The sequence below is a fragment of the Sinocyclocheilus anshuiensis genome, unplaced genomic scaffold, assembly GCF_001515605.1.
Source record: "Sinocyclocheilus anshuiensis isolate Anshui unplaced genomic scaffold, SAMN03320099.WGS_v1.1 scaffold886, whole genome shotgun sequence".
NCBI lineage: Eukaryota > Metazoa > Chordata > Actinopteri > Cypriniformes > Cyprinidae > Sinocyclocheilus > Sinocyclocheilus anshuiensis.
The window spans coordinates 758,976-783,342 of record NW_015536542.1 but is presented as its reverse complement, the minus strand read 5'-3'; the positions used below and the strand labels follow the sequence as shown (position 1 = coordinate 783,342).

Genomic DNA, 24,367 nt, shown 5'->3' with positions numbered 1-24,367 from the left:
TTAGCTGTTGGAGCGGTCAGATAGCGGTCAGTTGTTGTGTTATGCATGGGGAGGAGGGTGACAGAGGGTAAAAGAATGATGTTTACCAATATTGCTGCAGATATGGGAGGCATTTACTGTAGAGCTGAATGGGAATTTAAAATGACTTCAGGGTTTTGATTGATTAATGAATGGCTTCTGGCTATGAGCTTTATGAGTCAGTCTCCCACATCATTTGACTTCTTAATCAATTAGCTGTAATTACATCAAGCAAGCAGCAGACTTCATGCGAAGTTCTCTTCAGATGATTAGGTTATTGCATTTGACAGCATCAGAGAGCATGAAATAATTGGCACAACCATGCCAACCGAACATCATGCCCATTGGCGGAGCTTGAGTTTTTGGTATGTGGCTGCAGGTGAGAAAGGACTGGATTAGATGCAACGGTAACACTTTATTTTAAGGACCAATTCTCACTATTAATTAGTTTTTTATGACTGGATTCTACGAACCAGTCTGTGAAATTATAGGGCCCTATGTCTCAGAGAAGTCAGTGTAATTTGGGGAAAAAATCAGTTAAATCTGTATGTAGATGTGTGTAAATATTCAAATGTAATCCCCTTTGTAATCGCTAACATTTTCATACGTAACTGTAATTTAATTACACATTGTTTCTTAGTAACTGTAACTGATTACAGTTACATTTATGTTGTAATTAAATTACGTAACGCCGTTACATGTAACTAGTTACTCCCCAACACTGACCGTATGTTAGATCCCTTAATCCACCCCGTACCTAAACTTAACAACTAACTTACTAACTATTAATAAGCAGCAAATTCCAGTAGGAGTTTGCTCAGGGAAAACTCTTAGTTAATAGTGAATATGTGTTCCCTATTCTAAAGTGTTACCGATGCAACATCCAGAAACTGAATAAAGCCTTTATCAAAAAGAAAAATGATGGAAGATGGTATTAAATGAATTCATCAAGATATCTTTATTTAGCTCAAGCATTGTTAGCCTTCTTTTTTTTTTAGTTTGGCCATGTGTTGCGGCACCCATTGAAGCTCTGCTATAATATAGATCATTCCAGATTCTTGTATAACCAGTACAGAAATCACCTTGTGAAAATAACATCACCCGGAGGATGGAAAATGTATAACGGCATACTGTATGTGTATATATAGCCGGGTTTGTTGACTGAACAAGTTCAGACAGAAATTTCCTGATACAAATATGCCTAGATCTATCTATCTATCTATCTATCTATCTGTCTATAATTGCCATCCTTGATCTTTATTTTTTGTGATGACAAAATGATGTTGATATATTTCCAGACCTGGTTAATCCTGTGTTGTAGAACTCGGCGACACTTTAAAATACATTTATAAATGTAATGCATGCTGACAGATGATTACAGAAGATGATTATGTTTTTATATTTCATGTTTAAAGTAATGGGACTGTAAATGATCTGATCTATCATATGATGTCTTTTTTGACCTGTTGAGTGATGCCAAGGCTTTGCACCCTGACACTGGCAGATCTTATCGATGCCAAGATCGTATTTCATGTTCCAAAAGGCCTGACGAATAGATCTTTATATGGACTTGTCCATATTGGCTACTTTCGGGGGTTGTGAATACCCTCCTGCAGTGCCAGACCACCCATCTACTTTCTCTCGACAGTTTTTACTCGCCATACGTCCTTGGTGCTCCTCAGCGATCCAGGAGTGTTGCGGCAGTCTTTGTAAAACCCGATGCGGTTCGCCATCGCTGAAACCAAATTGCTTTTTAAATATAGTGGGTTTATGTGTCATAACATATGTTCTTCGTGTGGTTTTAGAAGATTGCTAGTGCATAGCTTTTTGTGGACCTGATGCAAAAGTAAGCTGTGTGGCATTCAGAAATGAATTGAGAATGACTTTTTAAAATTTAAATTATGAATTTGAAGCTTCAAATAGGATGCAGAATGCAGTGGAATGAAACTCAAAGAAATTCATACACGTTTACACACACAACAAATTGAATAGTTCCTTAAAAAGAAAATGTATGATTTTTATAATAAACACAGCTGTATTTAATTTATATATTTATGTATATGTACTTACAATTAATACAATACAAATACAATACATTGCATGTATTTTTAAAATATAATTTATTTCATTATAATCAATGAAGTTAGAAGTCTAAGCATGTCTAATTTTACAAAAGTATTAAAACATATCAGAGTATAATTCGTTTAATTATTACTAATTTAATTATGCATTTAAAAAAAAAAGTTTGAATTGCTTTTAATTGAAATTGATATTCAGCATTCCTCTTCCTGTTCCTTCGTAAAATTACGGTTTAACCCCTGATGTCACACGGATTATTTTACCGATCTCCTTGCTACGTTTTTGGACTTGGGAACATTTCAGTTGCGTTGCTGTCTATGCAAGGTCAGACAGCTCTCAAATTCCATCAAAAATATCTTAATTTGTGTTCCGAAGATGAACGAAGGTCTTACGGGTTTGAAACGACATGAGGGTGAGTAATTAATGACAGAATTTTCATTTTTGGGTGAACTATCCCTTTAAGTGCTATGTTACAGAAGTTCTTCAAATAGTGTCTATTCCAAGTCTAAGTTCACTTTTTAACCTCGCCAGCCCACCTCAACAGTTCATTCAAAAAAGTACTAGATACGACCATAAATAAGGTCCCTTTGTGACCACCACTGAGTATAGGGTTATATTCTATACATACTGAAGTAATGGACTTGACGCTTCCTTAGGTCTAGAATGCTTGCCCAAACAAAATGGCATTCCTGAGTAAGAGTGAATGAACTACTGTGAGATTTGACATCTACAACCCAGCTTTGAATAACTCTGAGGGCCCTGGGGTGAGTTTCCAACCACTGCTAAACACGAAGGAAAGAGCCATTACCACATAGTGTGTTTGTGATCAAGGATGTAAGAACAGTTTGAAATGTGAGGGTATATTTGTAGAGATTTGCTGCTGCCCAGTTTGTGATCCACTTTGTTAGGTGTTAGACTGAAATTTGACCTCTAGAGCCATGAACAATAAACTAAAGGCATTTGAACATGGTTTAGTTTACACTTAAACCACTTAAATTACGCTATAAAAAGAAGTATAAATCCGCAATAGTCAACAAGCTGTATATGATTTCTTAAGCTTCCAGCACAGGCTTTTTAAATGCTTAATGGCATCCCAACAAAGGTCTAGGCATTTATGAACCTGTGCCCATAGCTATTTCAAACTTGTGTATGCTGATTATGTCTATTTATTCACATAAAGTTAGCAGCAGTGCCCTGTCTGACTTCCGTGCACAATGTGGACATTACAGATGTAGACGCTCTTAAAATGGAAGCGATATTTAACCAGTATTCATTCTGGTATACCCTCCATGGTTGACCACAGTGAAAATAACCAGCTTACAATTCCAGAATGACAGTCCTGCCACTGTCTAGAAATTTTTACCACATAGAGTCTTCTCAAACGTACAATTTAAGTATTTTCGATTGTTTCTCATGTTCACTCCCCAGGTTGAGGGAATGTGTTCTGTGGGAGTTCTTTATTGAACACAGAGCACAGGTTGTATGTTGAGTGACTGAGCTCTCGGTGCGCTCTGGCCCTGAGCTGAGACAGAAAGAGCCCTTTATACTCCTTCAGGCTCTGTGTGTTTAGACCCTGATGGACAGAAGCTAGTGGCTGCTAGTGTGTGCCTGTGAAGAGTTCTTCCCTTACGGTTCCACTTAAGTTCAAATACTCATGCTGAAGGGAAACTAAAACTAGTCATATTTAAATTGCCAATGTATTGTACTGTAAAACAATCATTGTCAAAATCACCTGGTAATTTCCCACTGCTTCAGAAGAGGGGTTCAAAAGTGATTTTATTTCTCCTTTAGATCAGTATAAAAATATAGGATATTATAATATTTAATATTATTTAAAATAAAGTTATTGTGAAATTTACTAGCAATTTCTGATTGTGTGTGTTTGTGTGTGTGTGTGTGTGTACCTGGTATTTATCACGTTATGGGGACCAAATGTCCCCACAAGGAAAGTAATACCAGTAAATTTTCACGTTGTGGGAACTTTTTTTTTGGTCCCCATTAGGAAAAATGTGTGTGTGTGTGTGTGTGTGTGTGTTTGTGTGTGTGTGTGTGTGTGTGTGTGTGTGCGTGTGTGTGAAACAATTTTCACTCAGAAATGTAGTTTTTTTACAACTCTGGATTTACTACAAATTTTTATTTACTACTTAAAATAGCTAATTTTATTTTAGTACTTAAACTAAACTTGCATAGTTGCCTTGACAACTAGTTAAAATAATAAAATATTTTGTTATATTTTATTGCAGTTACCATTTATTTTATTATATTTATAATATTTATTTTACATAATAATAAAAAAAGATTTATTGTGTTCTAGTTTTAATTAATGATAATAGTTGGTTCAGAGGTCACCCGTGAACAGCCCTCAAACTGAACTGAGACGGAGTTTTCTTTTTTACTGTTGTGAAGAGTGAGTGTTGTAAGGACTGAGCCAAGTCATGTATCAAATTAATGCAAACACGGTAAAAAAAAAGTGTTCTTTTAACAGTCTTGCTCAAAGCATGCATAACTCCATCAGCTTACTTGACAGGAATCTGTATTGTAAATGAAAACTTGTTTTGCACACAACACATGTTCTTGGCAACGAGGATCACTTTTTATGTTTTTATTTATTAATTTATGGAATTATGATAGCAATTATCCACCGAGGTTACACCAGAGTGCTGCATGATAAATATATACGTATATAAGATGCTAATTTGTTATATCAGAGCCATGTAACTGTCAGAATGTGTTTTGACCTTTGATCTCTGACAGCATCCATCAGCAGTGTGAAAGGTGAGTGACAATTACTGCAAAGAATTTAGGAATGCACTGCATCATAATCAATAAGAGACAAAATGTAATCACTTGCATGCAACTCTAGTCATTCACACACTACAGACTTTTAGAAAACATAAATATTTTTTTAGGAGTTGGAAAATCATTTTGTCACCAAATCAAACCATGTAATCATGATCACAGGCACTGCTGCATGCAAAGAATCTTATCTTAGAATCTGAAGATCTACTGTGCATGTTTCTGCAGACAGTTCACTGAGTGCAATTCCAACTTGCCCTGAGGTGATGACATAATGCTTTTTTATTATGATGATGATGATGAATTATCTCACTGATTTTGTGCGAATCATCTTATTTGTTTTGGATTTTAGTGCATGCAAACGCCACAGTCTTGTTTCATTTCACTTTTATTAATTGATCCATTTAATCATTCAATCATTCATTATTCGTAAAGAAGAGATGTAACTTTGGCTTGCTAACAAAAATGGAGCTAACGAGATAATTTCTGGCATGAATCATGAGCTGGTTACTTGCCATTTGTTCTCAAAGCTGATTGTTCATTTCATTCATAGCTGATAAACTAATTAGCGTGTATGATTAATTTGCTAGTTCATAAATTACATAACGTTGAACAATTCCATTTCAAACAAACATGCCATTCAGTATTAGCATGGCAAATTTGAATTTGAAATGATCGTGGGATTTTTATTGATCACATCTGACAGAGAAATTTCCTGTAAAAGAAAGAGATGCCAGTTTTCCAACAACTGAAAGAATTCTGGTGCATGTTAAAAGAAGTATACAATAATTTTATTCATAATTGTGTTTGTTTGATTCTGATTTTTAGTCATTATGGGATTAATTAACTTAGCTGCCTTTGGATTCCAGAGAGTGGAGGGATCAAACTGGGAAACGTGAAGGCCTGTCAGTCTTTCTTAGCCCCTCACACTCAACCTCCACATGCACTCTTGAAGAATAAACATCTGCAAAACATAAGGTGTTTTCGTTTGATTACATTCTTGTTTTTTATATTTTCCCCTGCTTATTGACATTCAAAACCAAGATATTTTGTATTTATAAGTAGGTTCTACGCAAATTAAAAACAAAACTTATTGATGGAATGATCCGGAAATATTATTACATGGCGCTCTGGAATACTTGATTCTGATTGGTCAGTCGCTGCAATAAACGGTCAAATATTTCTGAATAATGGCCGTTGTCCTGGGAAACTCTGTATAACTGATCGCTCATCCAGGATCCCATGTTCGTGTCCAGTCTCTCTTTAAAAAGCCAGGAACTGGAAAATGTGCTGTTTTTCCATCATTATCAGCATAATAATAATAATAAATAAAAATTGACCTGTTCGCCATTTTGGAGGTTATTGGGATAATGTCGCCTAAACAAAAGACAAAACTATGTGGGTATAAACATTAAAGTTATAATACAATTTTCCACTGTTTTGTTGGTGATGCAAATATGCATAGCATACCCTAATCATTTGGGATTGCTTGCATGCTCTCTCTCTCTCTCTCTCTCTCTTTCTCTCTCTCTCTCTCTCTCTCTCTCTCTCTCGCTCTCATTCCCAGGATACTCCAGGGCAAATTCTACCGGCATTCATGGGGGGACGCGCAAGAGGGCAACCAGGGGAGGCTTTGGAAACTGATGGGTGGATCACTAGCCAACTTTCAAGCCCCGTGATTTGCTAATCGGGGTATTTTTCCCTTGTCATTTTCCTGTAATCCAGGGTCTGGGTCCAGCCCTCTTGACGGTGAGGCGATCGAGCGCTCCGCGTCTCATTTAGATTAAAACCCGAATCCCTTCAGTCTGAAGGCTGGGTGCAAGGAAAGGAGGATCGAAGGGGGCCCGGCCAGACAAAATACCCCTCACCTATGGCTGTTTAGAGCAGATCGGGCACATTTGGGATTGTAGAAGGGACATCATTTTCAAATAAACAGAGGTCGCCTTGTGCACATTTGTGGGCGCCCGACCATGGAGAGGCCAAGGTGGTCCCCAATGTGGAAAACGAAAAGGTGGCTTTTGGATTCTACTGTTTTCAAATTCATCACAGTTTCCCTCGTCCTGGTTCTGCAGGCTCCAAATGTCAGAGCAGGTAAGGAAAGATAGACTTCCGAACTTTTGATGAAGTTGTAGGGACTGTCAGACAGGAGATGCGCATTTGCGCCTGCGGATTTTTACGCGTTTGATTTAGACAGGTGATCGCAGATCTGTATCCCGTATATGTGTGTGTGCTGCGAGATACAATATTACTAGCGCCCAAATATGTATTTAACATCATAATATTAAAATGAAGAAGAGTATGTGGAGTTCTTTAAAAAATAAACCCACTATTTCCCCAACATATAGTTCAGTATACATTTAATAATGCAAATTTATGTCACATATAACAGATAAAGATAAATCAGGCTTTGCATATCTACAGTATCTGCATAACATGATCACAATGTTATACAAAAAATAATGTACTTTGAAGCAGTTAGTAGTGAAAGTATGCACTTATTTACCAACAGACTTTGCGCACGGCTTGGTTGCTCGCCCTCTGTCCATTTAATTTGCATATACTTTTATAAAAAAAAAAAAACATGCAATTTTATTTTGTTTATGCATATTTTCTACTCTAATACAATCTATTGGAGGGTGGGCAGGAGGAATGTGTCAAGAGAGTGTCATGGAGAGACAGTTTATGATTAATTTCGGGGGGAAAAAGCTCTTTGTTTGAACCTGTGGTCCGTTAGGTGTGTGTGGACACGGTTAGCAGGGTGGAATTCCTCAGGGTTTTACATCCATGCCTTACATTTAGGAAAAGAAAATCGAAAAATATCTGCTTAAATAGTGTGATTCTAGGGATGCAATTGTGAGCCAAAGTATGTGTATTCAAAGAGAGATAAATTAATAAGGAGATTGTCAGTAATTGATGTATGCTCATAAGACTTAAGTGTTCTGGCCACATTTGTGGGATTGTTCTGTTTTAAATATTAAAATCTTTAATTATGATAGGAATTTGATTTAGTAATGAGACCTGGGAGGTCCAATTAACAATGGGCGTGACTGATCGACTGATCATAAGTGCAACAAGTAATTTGATTATGAATACATATACAGTATATGTTTTCTTCTTCTTCTAAATTTACATATCATATAGATTTTTTAGCATTTTTTGTGTCAAAGCACTTTAGCACTGCAATAGAGGTTTCCACCAGGTACTGAATTAGCGTAGATCACAGTGGGTTACAGTCAAAATCACCCTTTCCCCATTCACCCCTAGTTCCACCATAGCCCAAGCAGGGGCTTTTGCAACACTGTGACTCCCATGTCTCCCAGTCCTCATGATGAGTTTCCCAGTGGGAATGCTTCTTTACTAAGTGCCTTCCCGTTATTTGATGACTGTCCTCTCTGCTCATCCCTATTATTTTGGAGGCTTCAAAGGGCCCGGAGCCATACAGGGGGCCCCAGCCTGGTCTTATGATAGGTCTCGCTCATCCTTACAGGAACAAAGGTCCTTGCAAAATTGAATGAGGCATTTATGTTGTTCAGAAATTACAGATGTAAATAAGATAATATATTGTCGTTGTTCTTATTTGCCACATTTCCCAAGGCTGCTTGAATATAACTAAAATGTGTGAGCGATACGGACTTAATAACCCACTTTTGTCTATCAAAGCTGATAATTAATCTTAAAATGTATTAATGCCATTTGACTTCTGAAGCTACGCGTTACATCCCTTGCGGTTTGTGGCATGTGAAGGCATTTCTGTCGGGTGCCCTCTTGAGCTGGCAGTGTACTGACATGTTTTCTCAGCCCCTGGGGCTGAGGAACCTCAGATGTGCATTCCTTCAGACAATGCACACATTTCAGCCATCTTTGCTTACTCTTATGGTAGACAGTGCCGATCAGGTCTCAAGAACATTTAGGCTACATTCACGAGTCATGCCTTTGTGACAAAACTCTATGCATGTTTGTTGGCTAGAAACGTGGTTCAGTTCAGAAATGTTAATTGCTTGCAGTTCGACCAAAAAAAGTTCCAGAACAGTCCATCATAATTTGCTTAATCTCATGTTGTTCAAAACCTGTATGAATTTTTTGTTTTTCGTGGAACACAAAAGGAGATATTTATATTTTTTGTGAAAGCCCCAGCTGCTCTTTTCCATACAATAAAAGTGAATGACAGTGTTCCATGTGCATAAATTTAGTCTTTATATTAAGACTGTATTAAGAACTAGTCTGACTAACTAGCAGATTCAAATTAGACCAATCTATGTTTTATGTAACTGACTTAAAGTTATGAGAAAAGAAAGTATGCAACCTGTCACTGTCTGGTCCTTGTCCACTTTCATTCTGCTTCCTTAAGGGTTCCACGCAAGAAAACGTGTTTGGAGCAACATGTGGGAGACCAAGTGTAACAAAATGTTCATTTTTGGCTGAACTGTCCATACTGGAATATGAGGTGAACTGAACAGTATTCTTGGGAAGCAGATGGTTGAAAGGCTTTATTGTTCTTTGATGTTTCTCTACAGTCGTGAAAGGGGGGGAAAGACATGGGGAAAAAGTTTTTTGCAAAAAAATTCCATCAGTAAGGTTGCCTCACGGAGAGCCTGTGGCATAATGTGGTCTTGTTCAAGCAGCACGCATGTGTCAAAGAGGGGAGAGCGAGGGGACAAGGGGGAGAAAGAGAGAGATAGTGGATGAAAAAGAGAGAGAGAGAGAGACATTCTGACTGAATTCATTATTAGAGTCTCAAGGAGCAGCAGGTAAAAAGGTCTCCAGCTTTTTCCATTCAATATCACCCTAAAAAAAATTCTAAAATTATTCTGAATGTATTTCACTGGACCCAATGAAAGCGTATCCATCAGGACATCAGTTATTTTAATGCTACATTTGTGTCTTCCTCTTACCATAATAATAGAACTTTAATTATGGTAACAAAGCAAATAATAGAACTTCCTGTAGAAAAAGCCCCTCCCACTTGTGGGTCTTCCATAGAATCAAATAATGGCTGGTTTATGATCTTGATGATGTACAACTCTCTCCCTCTCAGTTAGTACCTCCTTCCACATTCACACCCGATGTCTAATCAACCTTCTCTCCCAAACACACACACACACACACACACACACACACACACCAGTCTGTCTAATGCAAAGCATGACAGTGAAAATGATCAGTGTGTGTGTTTGCACAGCAGTCTGGTTAAAATCACACCAGGTCATCAGCTGCGCTGTCCTAATTATGGCTCATTCTCAGTTGGTTTTCCAAAGGATTTAGGAGTATTGACATTTTTGTTTGGCACTTGCATGGCAAAAGGTCAGACTCAGGCTACAGCACCACATCTGGAATATATGAGACCTGAGGTTATGGAGAACGTCTCCAGAAGATCCCTCACAACAACTCTCCTCCTCAGCTCTGTCATTGTATTGGTTGAGGTTTTCCTTTTGTCTAGCTTGTATGTTCGGTGTAAAGCTCAGATTGAGTCTCTCAGATATGGTGGGGGATCATTTCATTCAGCACAAAAAAACGGCAAAAGAATGGTTTGTCGGCTTTGCTTTTTAAAGCTTTAAATGGGGTGGTAAATGTTTTCTCAGCAGCAGGAATGCCTCAGCGTCTTTATTACAGCATTTTAGACCTCCCTCAGATGAGTCCAGCCTTTTGTGACATAGCAGCCCTTTATTTTTGGTGGTTTCAGCATTCAGTTTTATGTGGTAGATGTCAAAGTCTACTCAAGTCCCAGAAGACACATATGGCACTGTTGGTAGACTCTGGATAACACCCAAGAGCCAAATATGTGCCATATATTCGCAGTGAATCACAAAGAAACTCTTCTCAATGGTGCTTTCTAAGGTTTTGAGTTCCAGGGTGATCCGGGGTGAACAGTGTTTGTCTTTCATCTTGCTTCGTTAACCATAGTGAAACCGTTTGTTCAAGTTTACTTAACCCAGCTGTTGCTGAAGTATCTTCCAAAGAGTTGAAGATGGAATCGGGTATTTTACAACAAGGGTCAGATCTCATAGGAATGAAGACCAGTGATTTGAGTTTGGTCATATAGCCAAGTAAAACAGATACTGGCCTCTTTTTTGTGGTTGTGGGACATAAAACAATGTTAAATTTGATACACTCTCTCTGGTCATTAAACTTACCGTCCACAACCTATTATATGGCTAACCAACTAGAGATACTTCATTAAGGTAATCATTAACTGAAATATAACCAGCAGAATCTTAAAAATTAAGAAGCTGTTTTATATTTGATCCTAGATTTGTTTTTGATATCATATCATAATTGCAGTATATAAATATTTTTTTATAATAGTAAATATCAAAAATATTTATATATGGTAAACAATAGTAAAATATCGTAAATATATAGTATTTAGATTATCCTAAATAAGTTTTGTTGAGTCTTCAAATGTTGCTTGCATATTTATTACTGTATATTAGTTATTGTTTATCTAGATGTAAGAAACTTTTGTCATTCTGTTGAAGTTTAACTTAAAAACATGAAAACACATTTCTCAATTTATCTACTTATTTTTTTTTTAAGTATTATAAGTATTATTATAAAAAAAGGTTTATCTGCTAAACAATGAATGCATTTCTTCTTATTTATTTATTAACTTTTGTAATATTTTTTCTACAGCAGAACCTGTGGATGTCCTAAAAGTATTAGAAATTCCCACTGTCCCAGAAGGAGTAAAGAAAACTTCAGGATTTTGCACAAACCGAAAAGCATCACAGCCGGACACAGCCTACAAATTAGGCAAGAATGCCCAGATCAGTGCCCCAACCAAGCAGCTTTTCCCAGGTAAGCTGAACCCCATGAACATGTCTCCACATCCTGCCTACGTTTAGCTGCGTTTAAATGTGCCCTTTGTTGTGGTTGCCAAGGCTTTTAACAGCAGATGCCATCCCTGATTGTGCAGGACCGTGTTTCACTCAGACGCTTGTATTGTTAAGCGACAGGAGAACTTGGATGAATCTCTTGACCACAGCGTGGCTTGTCTGCTGCGTTGCATAAGAAATGAACAGAAACTTTTAAAGCGATAGTTCACTCAAAAATGACAATTATATCATTTACACACCCTCATGTCATTCCAAATTACTTCGTGCAACACAAAAGAAGATGTTTTGCAGAATGTCAAAGCTGCTCTTTTATGTACAAATAAAATTAATCAATGAACCAATCAAACCCCAATAAAAATACCCCATACAACTTGTGTACCATATTCTAAGTCCTCTGAGTTTTTATGATAGGTTTGAGATGCATTTTGTAATCGGAAAGTGGTTATAATGTTGCAAATGTTTCTTTATATGGTTGAAAACAGATGCATGTTTATTAATGTATGTTAATATCTGTTTAGCATATATAATGACATATATCTGGGCCCGTATTTATCAAGCTTCTCAAAGTGCCATTTTTGTCTTAAGTGCTGAGAATTCATTACATTTACTCCTACTTTCAAACTTAAAGGGTTAGTTCACCCAAAAAAAAGAAATTAGGCTGTGTTTACTCACCCCAGAGTCATCCTAGGTGTATATGACTTTCTTCTTTCAGACAAATCCAGTCGGAGTTATATTAAAAATTGTCTTTGATCTTTCAAGCTGTTTAATGCCACTGCCATTTTAGTCTTAAGTGCTGAGAATTCATAAAATTTTCTCCTACTTTCAAACTTAAGTATAAAAGCAAGTTATCAAATTTCTTAAAGCTAAGAATCACTCTTACTCTCGCAGTTATTTAAGACAGCTCGAGAGGTTTCTCAAGTGGTTAGGAGTTGCCAGTAGGGGCTTGTGATGGCGCTGAGGAGACAGAGATGTGCGCGAATCTTTCAGGAGAGGAAGAATGTTCTTGAAATGTTTGACGATGAGCAGTTAATCAAACAGTTTCATTTCCTCAGTTATTCAAACAGAAAACGAGCAAAGAATATTTACATTACCAAAGAACATCATAACTGACTTAAGTCTAGCGCGAGTATTATGCTCTTTAAAAACACTCCCGTTATAATTAGTGAAGCTACCTACATTGTAACATGAATAAATCTCTTACCCCTTATTTACACTGCACACGTCTGCGGCGCGTTACGGCTCCGACACGGCCATCGGAGCTGATCACGGCTACTCACCAGCCGCGCCTAAATTTTAAACCCTAAATTGAAGGTTGTGATGACGATTCATTTCCTTACCATAATGTATTCTCTTGAAAATTATTTATTGTCAAAGGTGTGTTGAATGTAAACTCCTACTAGGAATTTAACCATTCAATGTGAATTTATCGGAGAATATTCTTAAATAACGAAATCTATTCAGTGATTGGTCCATGCGTATTTCGTCATCCAAAATCCCGTTTGTGGCGCAGCAAAGTGTCGTGAATCAACTCTAAGACTGACACTTAAGATTTAGTCCTACACTTCGCTTAAATTACGACTGAGATGCTTGATAACTAACTTTTAAGCGCTGCTTTGAGCCAAGAAGTTTTTTACACTTAAGTCAATTCTTAGCAGCGTTTTTGAGAGTAATTCTCAGAGGCTTGATAAATACAGGCTCTGGTGTTTATTATCAAGTTGTTTGCATAGCTCCTTTTTAGCTGGATATTAAAGGTCTGATAAATTACATCTGATAAAATATGCCTGTATTACGTCTGATAAATTGTATAAAATGTCAAATCATATTTTAATGTTTTTCTCATTTTGTGCCATTAATGGCCTTTTTAAAAAGTTAAACAATGCATATGCACTAATAAAGCAACTAATTAAAGAACTGCATGAATTAAACTGCTTTATTAAAGCAAGAAAATGCATTATGGATGACAAAGGAATCAGTTTAAATGTAATATAAAAATGTAAAAATAAATCACTTGTCAACCTGACAAATATGTAGAAAGATTTACAGTTTTTTCCAATTGCTAACATCCCTTTGTCCAATCTGTAGTCACATTTTCAAAACTCTATACACAATTAGCACAACATTCGTCTGTTGTGACCATACCATTAACACAATTTGTGTTGTTTTCACACAATTTTCAGTCAATTAACACGTTTCTAAAATGCTTAAATTTTCTTTTCATACAAGCTTACCCCATACCAAAATCATGGATCTTTCTTATCTTTTTTTTTTTACAAATGATTAAACACTGCATGTCAGAAATGAAGACCTAATGTTCCAAACTTTAAATATAAAGCCTCTACTTCTGCAACAACAGCAGCTCAAAAGTATTGAAAGATATCTCTATATATAAAATATTGTAACATCTGATAAGCATTATCAGTAACAAAAGTACTGATAACAAATCAGTAACAAATCACTGAAATATTTAGAAACAGCTGATTCCAGTCTCAGTTGGAGGAATAGTCAGGTGTTGATGCTCTTTCCATTGCATCAACAGAGTAAAATAGAGTTTTTTTTTTCTTTTTGTTGCAGAACAACACAAAGAATCAGAGAGAGAGAAAAAATAATGCCTGAGAGAGGAAGAGGAATAGTTGTAGGAGGGAGAGGAGTAGATTGATCTGAAAAAGTGAGAAGAATAGGTAGGAGAGAGGAGTAAGAATGTGTGCTGGACTGTGCATTTTTAAGTTTGTTTGTTTGTTTTTTCCCCTTACACATTTGGAACCTATGAAAGCTTATTTGTACCATGGAATATAAAGGGTAAAGGGTAATTGTAACTTTTTTATCTCACAGTTCTGACTTTTATTTCTTGCAATTGAGAATTTATCTCACAATTCTGATCAAGTCTGAATTGCAAGATGTAAACTTGCGATTCCAAGAATAGAAGCCCAAATTGTGAGATAAAAAGGTCAAAATTACAGTTTTTACTTTTTTATTCTGTGATGGAAACAAGCTTGCATAGTAACCAAAGGCCATGTATGTTGGCATTTTTGTTGATCACTGGCATCAGTTACCATGGGGGCACCATCCGCATCCAACCCCCACCCACTGGACTGCAATTTCAATCAAGGTTCCAATTGAATTTCTGCATAGGGGACCCTATTTTTTTCTATAATGGCTCATTCAATTTTAGACAGTATGTTGCCAAGAATGAACACATTCAACACTTAAAAATGTAAAATGGGTTTCAGTTGAAGGTAACTAAATTACAAAAAAACAATGGATGTTTATATTGTCTATACTGTATGCAGGCAGAACTGAAACATGACAAGTAATGCAGTTTTTGTAAAGTCATCAACTGTTTTTGATTTTGACTATGATTGACTATATGTTCCTATTGGATAGAAAAGTAGTGCTAATGTTTTGACCGAATGACTCGATTTTGAATCGGGTTTGCTGTGTTTTGATAGAGTTAGTATATGTAAAGGTATTCAGCATTTTGAAATGTAGAGTTTGTATTTATTTAACAAAATGTGGTTTTGGCCAGAAAATTTACTATTTGGCTAATTGTGTGATGTAGGTGTGTTGCTGTGTTAAGAGTTTAGAAAAAGTACTTTAAGTACTGGTAAACGCTTGTTAGCAATTGAAAAAAAAAATTAACTATTTGGCTAATTGTGTGATGTAGGTGTGTTGCTGTGTTAAGAGTTTAGAAAAAGTACTTTAAGTACTGGTAAACGCTTGTTAGCAATTGAAAAAAAACTGTAATTGTTCAATTCATGTATAAAAATTTAGTTAAATTAGTTAAAATAATAAATCACTTTTCGATTTGACACATATTTTTAAATATCCATATATTTTCATATGAAGATCACAGGAAAAAAATATATATACTGTGTGTGTGTGTGTGTGTGTGTGTGTGTGTCTGTGCATGTCTATGTGGTTTATGAGGACACAAATTTGTATAATAACATGGGTATGACATAGGTATTACAATGAGAAGGTAATTTATGAGGACATTTTGAGTGTCCCCATATTTCAAATTATACTCTAATAATTAATTTTTAAATGCAGTGTTTAATCACTGGCAAATTTATTTTCTATATAATTTTGCCCATTTTTTTTTTTATTAATACATTCATTCCTTTATTTTTAAGTGGCACTCCTAGTCCTCCATTATGTTTCCAGTTTCAACATTGCAATTAGCTATTTGGATGGACTTCAAAAACCCAAAGAAGCCTTCAGTGAGCTTGTTTTCTGTCTGTGCTGTTTTCTAGATGGTGTGTTTCCTGAAGACTTTTCCATCCTAACCACCATCAAGCCCAAAGCTGGAATCCAGTCCTTCCTTTTTTCCATCTACAGCGAGAAAGGCGTCCAGCAACTAGGCGTGGAGGTGGGCCGCTCACCTGTCTTCCTGTACGAGGATCAGACAGGCAAGCCTGCCCCGGAGGATTACCCCCTGTTCCGCTCCCTCAACCTAGCCGACGGAAAGTAAGTCACAAAGCAAGTTGAACGTACAGCAGCCTTTTTTTTTGGTTGTTTAGATCCATCCTCAGAGACAAAGACTGAGACTGACTCCAGACAGGGTTAGACAGAGGTCAGTCATCAGCAGGAAGTCATTTGTTGCCAGGCCCGAGTTTTAGACTGTAGTCCTGAGCGATCACATGTGTAGGAAGATATTTTTTTGTTTTAGAGTCATTTCGGTTGAAGAGAGTTAACAAGTAGACAAATGAGAATTTCAGGTGGCTATTGAGGCATTAGTTATGTGTGGTTTCTTCTGCGAGGCGAGCCAGAGGAGATCTCACTGTGACTCTGGATTGATGGAGTGAAGCAGACAGGACCGTAGGTGATCTGACCTCGGCAGTGATCTTTCAGAGTACTGTTATTTTAGAAAGATGGAAAGTTGGATCCATTGGGGCAGATGCATGACCACAGAAATTAACCTCTTGGGTAACATCATCAGGAAGCTCTTACCAACATTAAGATATATTTGTGGAAGTCTGTTTCGTGTCTAAAAATAAAAAAGGTAATTGTGAGAAATTTTCAAATAAGACAAAAAGTCACATTGTGAGATATGGAAGCACAGTTGCGAGAAAATCAGTCAAAATTTCAAGATAAAAAAATCACATAGTGAAATATAAAGTTAATGTTATGAGTCATGAAGTCACAATTATGAGAAGTAGTCACAGTTGTGAGAAATAAAGTCACAATTACAAGATAAAAAAGTCATATTGTGATATATAGTCACATTTATAACAAATAAAGTCACAATTACTAGATAAATGGTCACATTGTGAAATAAATAAAGTCACATTGTGAGATATAAAGACACAATTGTGAGAAATAAATTCACAATTACAAGAGAAAAAGTCATATTATGAGATATCAAGACATCAAGATATCAAAGTGAGAAACAAAGAAACAATTACTAGACAAAAAGCCACAATTTTAAATAGAAAATTACAGTTGTTAGAAATAAAGTAACATTTCTGAGATTAAAAAAAATCACATTATGATAAATAAAGTCACATTTGTGAGGAATATTATGACACAAAATTCTCATTATAAGATACAGAGTGACAGTTGTGAGAAATAGTCACAATTACAAGATAAAAAGTCACACTGAGACATAAATTCCAGTTTATGATAAATAAATGAACAATTACGACATAAATAAAGTCACAGTTGTGCGTCATAAAGTCAATAATGAGAAAGAAAGTCATCTGAGATACAAAGGTAAAGCCACAATTACAAGATAAAATCACATTATGAGATACAAAGTCAGTTGTGGGAAATAAAGTCACAATTACAAAAGAAATGGTCACATTTCAAGATATAAAGTTACAGTTGTAAGAAATAGTCACAATGAAGAAAAATCACAATTACGTTTTTTTTAAACATCCTTCCTTAGATAGCAGTGATTGTAGCAGGAAGTCATTTGTTGCCAGGCCCGAGTTTTAGACTGTAGTCCTGAGCGATCACATGTGTAGGAAGATATTTTTTTGTTTTAGAGTCATTTCGGTTGAAGAGAGTTAACAAGTAGACAAATGAGAATTTCAGGTGGCTATTGAGGCATTAGTTATGTGTGGTTTCTTCTGCGAGGCGAGCCAGAGGAGATCTCACTGTGACTCTGGATTGATGGAGTGAAGCAGACAGGACCGTAGGTGATCTGACCTCGGCAGTGATCTTTCAGAGTACTGTTATTTTAGAAAGATGGAAAGTTGGATCCATTGGGGCAGATGCATGACCACAGAAATTAACCTCTTGGGTAACATCATCAGGAAGCTCTTACCAACATTAAGATATATTTGTGGAAGTCTGTTTCGTGTCTAAAAATAAAAAAGGTAATTGTGAGAAATTTTCAAATAAGACAAAAAGTCACATTGTGAGATATGGAAGCACAGTTGCGAGAAAATCAGTCAAAATTTCAAGATAAAAAAATCACATAGTGAAATATAAAGTTAATGTTATGAGTCATGAAGTCACAATTATGAGAAGTAGTCACAGTTGTGAGAAATAAAGTCACAATTACAAGATAAAAAAGTCATATTGTGATATATAGTCACATTTATAACAAATAAAGTCACAATTACTAGATAAATGGTCACATTGTGAAATAAATAAAGTCACATTGTGAGATATAAAGACACAATTGTGAGAAATAAATTCACAATTACAAGAGAAAAAGTCATATTATGAGATATCAAGACATCAAGATATCAAAGTGAGAAACAAAGAAACAATTACTAGACAAAAAGCCACAATTTTAAATAGAAAATTACAGTTGTTAGAAATAAAGTAACATTTCTGAGATTAAAAAAAATCACATTATGATAAATAAAGTCACATTTGTGAGGAATATTATGACACAAAATTCTCATTATAAGATACAGAGTAACAGTTGTGAGAAATAGTCACAATTACAAGATAAAAAGTCACACTGAGACATAAAGTCCAGTTTATGATAAATAAATGAACAATTACGACATAAATAAAGTCACAGTTGTGCGTCATAAAGTCAATAATGAGAAAGAAAGTCATCTGAGATACAAAGGTAAAGCCACAATTACAAGATAAAATCACATTATGAGATACAAAGTCAGTTGTGGGAAATAAAGTCACAATTACAAAAGAAATGGTCACATTTCAAGATATAAAGTTACAGTTGTAAGAAATAGTCACAATGAAGAAAAATCACAATTACGTTTTTTTTAAACATCCTTCCTTAGATAGCAGTGATTGTATTAAAATGTACATTAAACATTTCAAATGTTCATTATTGTCCCGACACTCCTTCAGCCTTAACTTGACATCTTCAAATGCTAAAATTAATTGACAACAATGGACGTGCTTTGTCTTATTAGGTTTTAAGAGGCTTTATTGTTGGTATCAGTTCAGTGGGGTGTTTTGCTGTAAAAACAGCAATATTTCTGTGAGGGATTATGGTGCTTATGTTGATTATAATGCTGACGAAGATTTCAGGTTAAATGCACCTTAATTGGGCTAATACTGAAGAATTACGGTTAAAAGTGGCTTTTTAACAATCATTTGTATAGCTAAATAGATTAGCTATCACCATTTTAATATAACTTTCATATGCTTTTGTGGTTTATCTTCCTTAGAGACATAAGAATTAACGATAAATTGCTATTATGGTTGGTCATAATGATGATAATGTGATCTTGTTTAAAGAATCTGAAAAGCATTTGTGTTAAATTGTGTAAAATGTCTTGATCTCCCATATATTATTATAATCGGAAAATGCTACAATGTGTTGCCAACGTAATTTATGTAAATTGCGCATGAAAAGATGAATTATACCGCAGTATATCCTTAGGGAAAATGGGTAATTTTTAAGGTGAAAATGTGTGACTTTAAATCATTGCATTTGGCAAGTCCAGGTATTAACTAAAGTTCTAGAATTTCAGTCTGTCAAGTACAATATTGTGGTTTTACACCATCACACATCTATCAATCATTCACATAATCGCTCTTAACTATGTAAATTGTATTCTGTTAGCAGCTAAATTATCCAGAAATGTTGGTCTCTAGACACAGTAAAGCTTGTGTTGGTTCAAGTTTGCCGAGTACTTTAAAGGCACAAGCCAGAATAAAGATTTTTCTTTCTAATAAAGTGGATTATGGAAAATTGATCACCCTTGTGGGTGCCATTGATATGCCTTTGAAATCTCGCTGTGGCTTCTTACCACAAACCCGTCCAACATTTTTCCTCCCCAGCTCAATGTTTTGACTCCACAGTTGAGTTTCTCTGCCGTACCTTCCTGACACACACTTTCTACAATGTTCATGGTGTCTGTCATGCTGAATAACTCACAGGAGGGATTTGGTCTAGAGTTTAATGAGTTTAATCCAGTGTTAAACAAGGCCAAAGTTTGAAGGCTGGAATGTGGTCCACTCAGGAATGTTATGTCTCAAGAATGGAAGCAAATTGTCTAAGGTTTTAAAGAAAGGCACGTCTCACGTGTGGTGGCCTTTAACCGTTTGCTGGGTTTGTAATCACCTACACTTCCTGTTCATCGCAGGTGGCATCGTGTAGGCATCAGTGTTGAGAAGAAAACTGTTACCATCATTGTTGACTGCAAGAAGAAGCTGACAAAGACTTTGGGCAGGAGTGACCATGCTGGTATTGACACCAATGGTATAACCGTTTTTGGCACCAGGATCCTGGATGAGGAAGCGTTTGAGGTAAAGCTGTTTTCAATGCGTTAATGCACTACACTAGTATCTCTCTGAAGGCCTGATGGTATGAGCTGCTTGATCAAGTATAAATTGATGTGTATTTGATGTGTTTAACAGTATTAGAACAACATCTGTTCATTTGAGAACAGGAGAGCAAACCAGAGCTAAATTTATAATTAAGCTCCTGGGGTCTCCACATGCTTTGCCATTTAATGACAAATAAAACTAGCATGGAGCAGAAATAAACAGCCCTGTAAATACAAAAAAAATCAATTTTGTTCATCTAGTGGATTAAATGGCCTTGCATGCATGCAGACATCACATCTAAAGTATTTAACCCTCAGAAAACCACTTCAGCAAAAAGTGATAGTGAAAAATTTAAATTCTGATAAATTAAAACATAATTTACGCCTATCATTTAACCCTCGTGTTGTTCCAATTTTTTTTCTGTGCAACACAAAAGCAGATATTTTGAAGATTGTTGGTAATCGATTTCAGTTGCCATTGATTTCCATTGTATTTTTGTCCATATAATGGAAGTCAATGGGAACTGAAACTGTTTGGCTAGCATTCTTTAAAATATCTTCTTTTATGTTCCACAGAACAAAGAAAGGTTTGGAACGACATGAGGGTGAGTAAATGATGACAGAATTGTAATTTTTGGGTGGCCTGTCCTTTTAAATACCTATTTTTCACTTATAAGACAGCAACAGTGTTCCTGCTGAAAAAAAAAAAAGGTAAAACCAGCCCATGTTGGTTGGCTGGTCTTAGGTGGTTTAAGCTCATCAAGCTGGTCTTCCAGACTGACCAAGCTGGTGTTCAGCTTGATTTAGCTGGTTATTCAGCTGGTCTCTCAGCCTTACCTGCTAAAGAACTTGTCAAAAACCCCTCTAAAACCAGCCTGCTAAACCAGCTATGACCAGGAAGGAAGACCAGCTAAAACCATCCAACCAGCTTAGGTTGGTTTCATTTTTTTTTTTCAGCAGCAGGAATAGATTTACATTTCAAGTGTCCCAGCCTGCTAAAATCATGCTAAATGTGGTGATTGCCTATTGAAACCACTGTTCAGAATCGAAATTTGCAGTTTTGAAATTTGCAAACTATCTGGCCTAATGTCAAAAACTTTGCAATCTCATGAGTTTCTGGGGCATAAACAACTGTATACTTCAAACTATAAAATGAGAGGTTTTTGAGAGTTTATGGGATGCTATGTAAGCCTTTACATTGTTTGCCACAAGCTAGCTATTTGCTTTAGCATCCCATTCATTATTATAGTTCAATGAGAAAGATCTCCATGGCAATCTATCGTAAGCATCTTTTTATGTAACATTGTGGTATGTAGAGTCATTGTTCACTTTAGCCTAATGCATCTTTGTTGTTAATTTCCACTTTAGCAATACACAAACTTTGATGTAAGTTGTTTTAAAGTCTCTGAGTCTAAAATGTAACTTCTCCACATATTAAAGATGCAAAACTTCTTTAGATTTTACTAGTTTCGGAGATCATTTCCATAATGGCAAAGGTGAATATTTGTCCCTCTGGCCATGAGCTTACTCAGGATAACACAGACAAGCCTTGTGTCACTGTTTACCTTTAAGTGGTCGGGTTTTCCCCTCGCTTCCTGTTATGAAGGCTTCTTTCACCTTGTAATTAAAGCTACTCAAAGCCAGAGGAGTCCACTTCATCCACGGATTGCTCAGCCGAGCACGGGTTTGAAAAGTGTGGATAAATGAGCAAAATATGGATCATTTGACCAGCACAAATCCATTTTATTTAATGACCGGAAAGCATCAGGAAAAAAAGTGTAAACAACAAGTGTCTTGCACTGTACAAAAACAAGATTTCGCTAGGAGTGGCATATTTATTTCAGACGTGAACTCTGGGACAAGTATTAATTAGCAGACATGACAAATTACAGGGTTAAAGGAGAGTCAGCAGCCCTGCCATCACCTCGATTAGAGCAGAAAATTACTAATTAATGCAAATTATTAAAATATTTTCACAGTCATGACTGCATGTTATGATACTGTTATGATATGCTTAGCAACCTATTTCTGCATTTTTAATCATATCAACACCTCTCATGTTAAGCTAAATGTAGGTTTGACTGTTTTTGATGCAAATGTGTAGCTTGTGTATTTTACGTAACGTCTCGGTTACATATGTAACCCTCGTTCCCTGAAGGAGGGAACGGAGATGTCACGTCGGATGACCGACGAATTGGGATCTCGCTTAGAGAGACCAAACTACTTCGAGTATAACTAAACGAGCCAATGCACATAATTGCATCCAGCTGCCGCTGATCACAGCGTGAGTATAAGTAGGCAGCTGGTGCAGCGCATATTCAGGTTTTCACTGAGGAGTCGAGCCGGTGACCCGGCCGCTCAGCGGTAGTACAAAAGCTGTGGCGACGGGACATGATGTCTCTGTTCCCTCCTTCAGGGAACGAGGGTTACATATGTAACCGAGACGTTCCCTTTCAGTCGGTCACTCTCGACGTCACCGACGAATTGGGATCCTTACCAAAGGGCCACAGATACTGCCCCTTCCAGTGTCCTGTGGAAGCCGCCTGCCCCCCTTCTTTTTGGCGTAGGCCAGGGCTTACCACAAGAAGACCAGCTACTGCTGCGATGGCACTACCCACTCAGTAAGACTGGATAACACTGGGAAACGTACCCGTACCACTTGGGACAGGAACGTTGCGGAGCCCCATCCTTCCCGAAGGAGGTTTCGGAAGCACTTACACATATGGACAACCGTTTAGGTGCATATGGAAAATTAGCGGTGGTTGTAACCCTCTTGGAAACAGCAGGAAGTCTGCTGGGGAAACACGGGCTCTGAGGCTATACTGTGGATTTTACACATATGGGATCCACTTAGGTCTCTACATATGGAACCCATCCCTCTACCAGTTCTCACGGATTCATCAAGTGAGGGCCTGGCGCCGGACGCTCCGCCACGTCTGGCTGCCGAGGGGACGGAGGAGCTCGACAGGGTCTACGATATGGACTCTCTGGAGCGGTCTTAGCAAGCCGACACAAAGCCGGGCCTCTCAGTGCTTCTACCCGTTTGAGGTGAGAACACAGGAGGATACTGGCTCCACACGAAGGCTGTAGAATCTAGCGAACGTGTTGGGGGTTGCCCAGCCCGCAGCTCTACAAATATCCATCAGCGAGGCGCCCCGAGCCAGCACCCAGGAGGATGCAACACTTCTAGTAGAGTGAGCTCGCAACCTGAACGGGCAGGGCACACCCTGTGCCTGATAAGCCAGGGTGATGGCATCCACTATCCAGTGGGCCATCCTCTGCTTAGAGATGGCATTCCCCTTCTGCCGGCCTCCATGACTGACAAAAAGCTGGTCTGAGGTCCTGAAGCTTTGTGTCCTGTCTACGTAGTCAACTACCTGCTGGGGTAGGTCACTTAGAACCTCCGTGTCCCATCCAGGGACCAGACATGAAGTTTCCAGAGGTCTGGACGCAGGTGCCACAGGGTGCCTGAATCTGCCAAGGAGGGGCTGTCACAAGGAGCATCAGTTCCGGGAACCAAGTCCGAGTGGGCTAGTAAGGCGCCACGAGCAGGACCTGCTCCTCGTCCAACCTGATCTTGCACAGTGTCTGTGCAAGAAGGCTCACTGGGGGAAACACATACTTGCGAAGGCCCCGCGGCCAGCTGTGTGCCAGTGCGTCTGTGCCGAGTGTTCCCTCGGTCAGGGAGTAGAACAACTGGCAGTGAGAGGTTTCTGGAGAGGCAAACAGGTCTACCTGAGCGGCTCAGAAACGACTCCAAATCAGCTGGACCGTCTGGGATGGAGTCTCCATTCTCCCGGGAGCACAGCTCGTCGCCCTCCCCGGTTGCACGAAGTGACCTCAGATGCTTCTGACTCCAGAGGAAGAGGTGGCGGGCGAGTTGCGACATGCGACGGGAGCGTAGACCACCTTGTCGGTTGATGTACGCAACGGTCGCAGTGT

At 37.6% G+C, this 24,367-nt stretch overlaps 1 protein-coding gene across 1 annotated transcript in view; it reads left to right on the top strand.

The window, feature by feature from the left end:
- The first annotated feature begins 6,718 nt into the window (after nucleotides 1-6,718).
- Nucleotides 6,719-24,367, top strand: part of LOC107697995 (collagen alpha-1(XI) chain-like) — a 74,341-nt gene continuing 56,692 nt past the window's right edge. Inside the window, exons 1-4 of the mRNA XM_016498902.1 lie at nucleotides 6,719-6,984; nucleotides 11,524-11,688; nucleotides 15,977-16,190; nucleotides 20,243-20,405. Coding sequence (XP_016354388.1) covers nucleotides 6,864-6,984; nucleotides 11,524-11,688; nucleotides 15,977-16,190; nucleotides 20,243-20,405 — 663 coding nt within the window. The 5' untranslated portion in view covers nucleotides 6,719-6,863. The remainder of the gene's footprint in view (nucleotides 6,985-11,523; nucleotides 11,689-15,976; nucleotides 16,191-20,242; nucleotides 20,406-24,367) is intronic.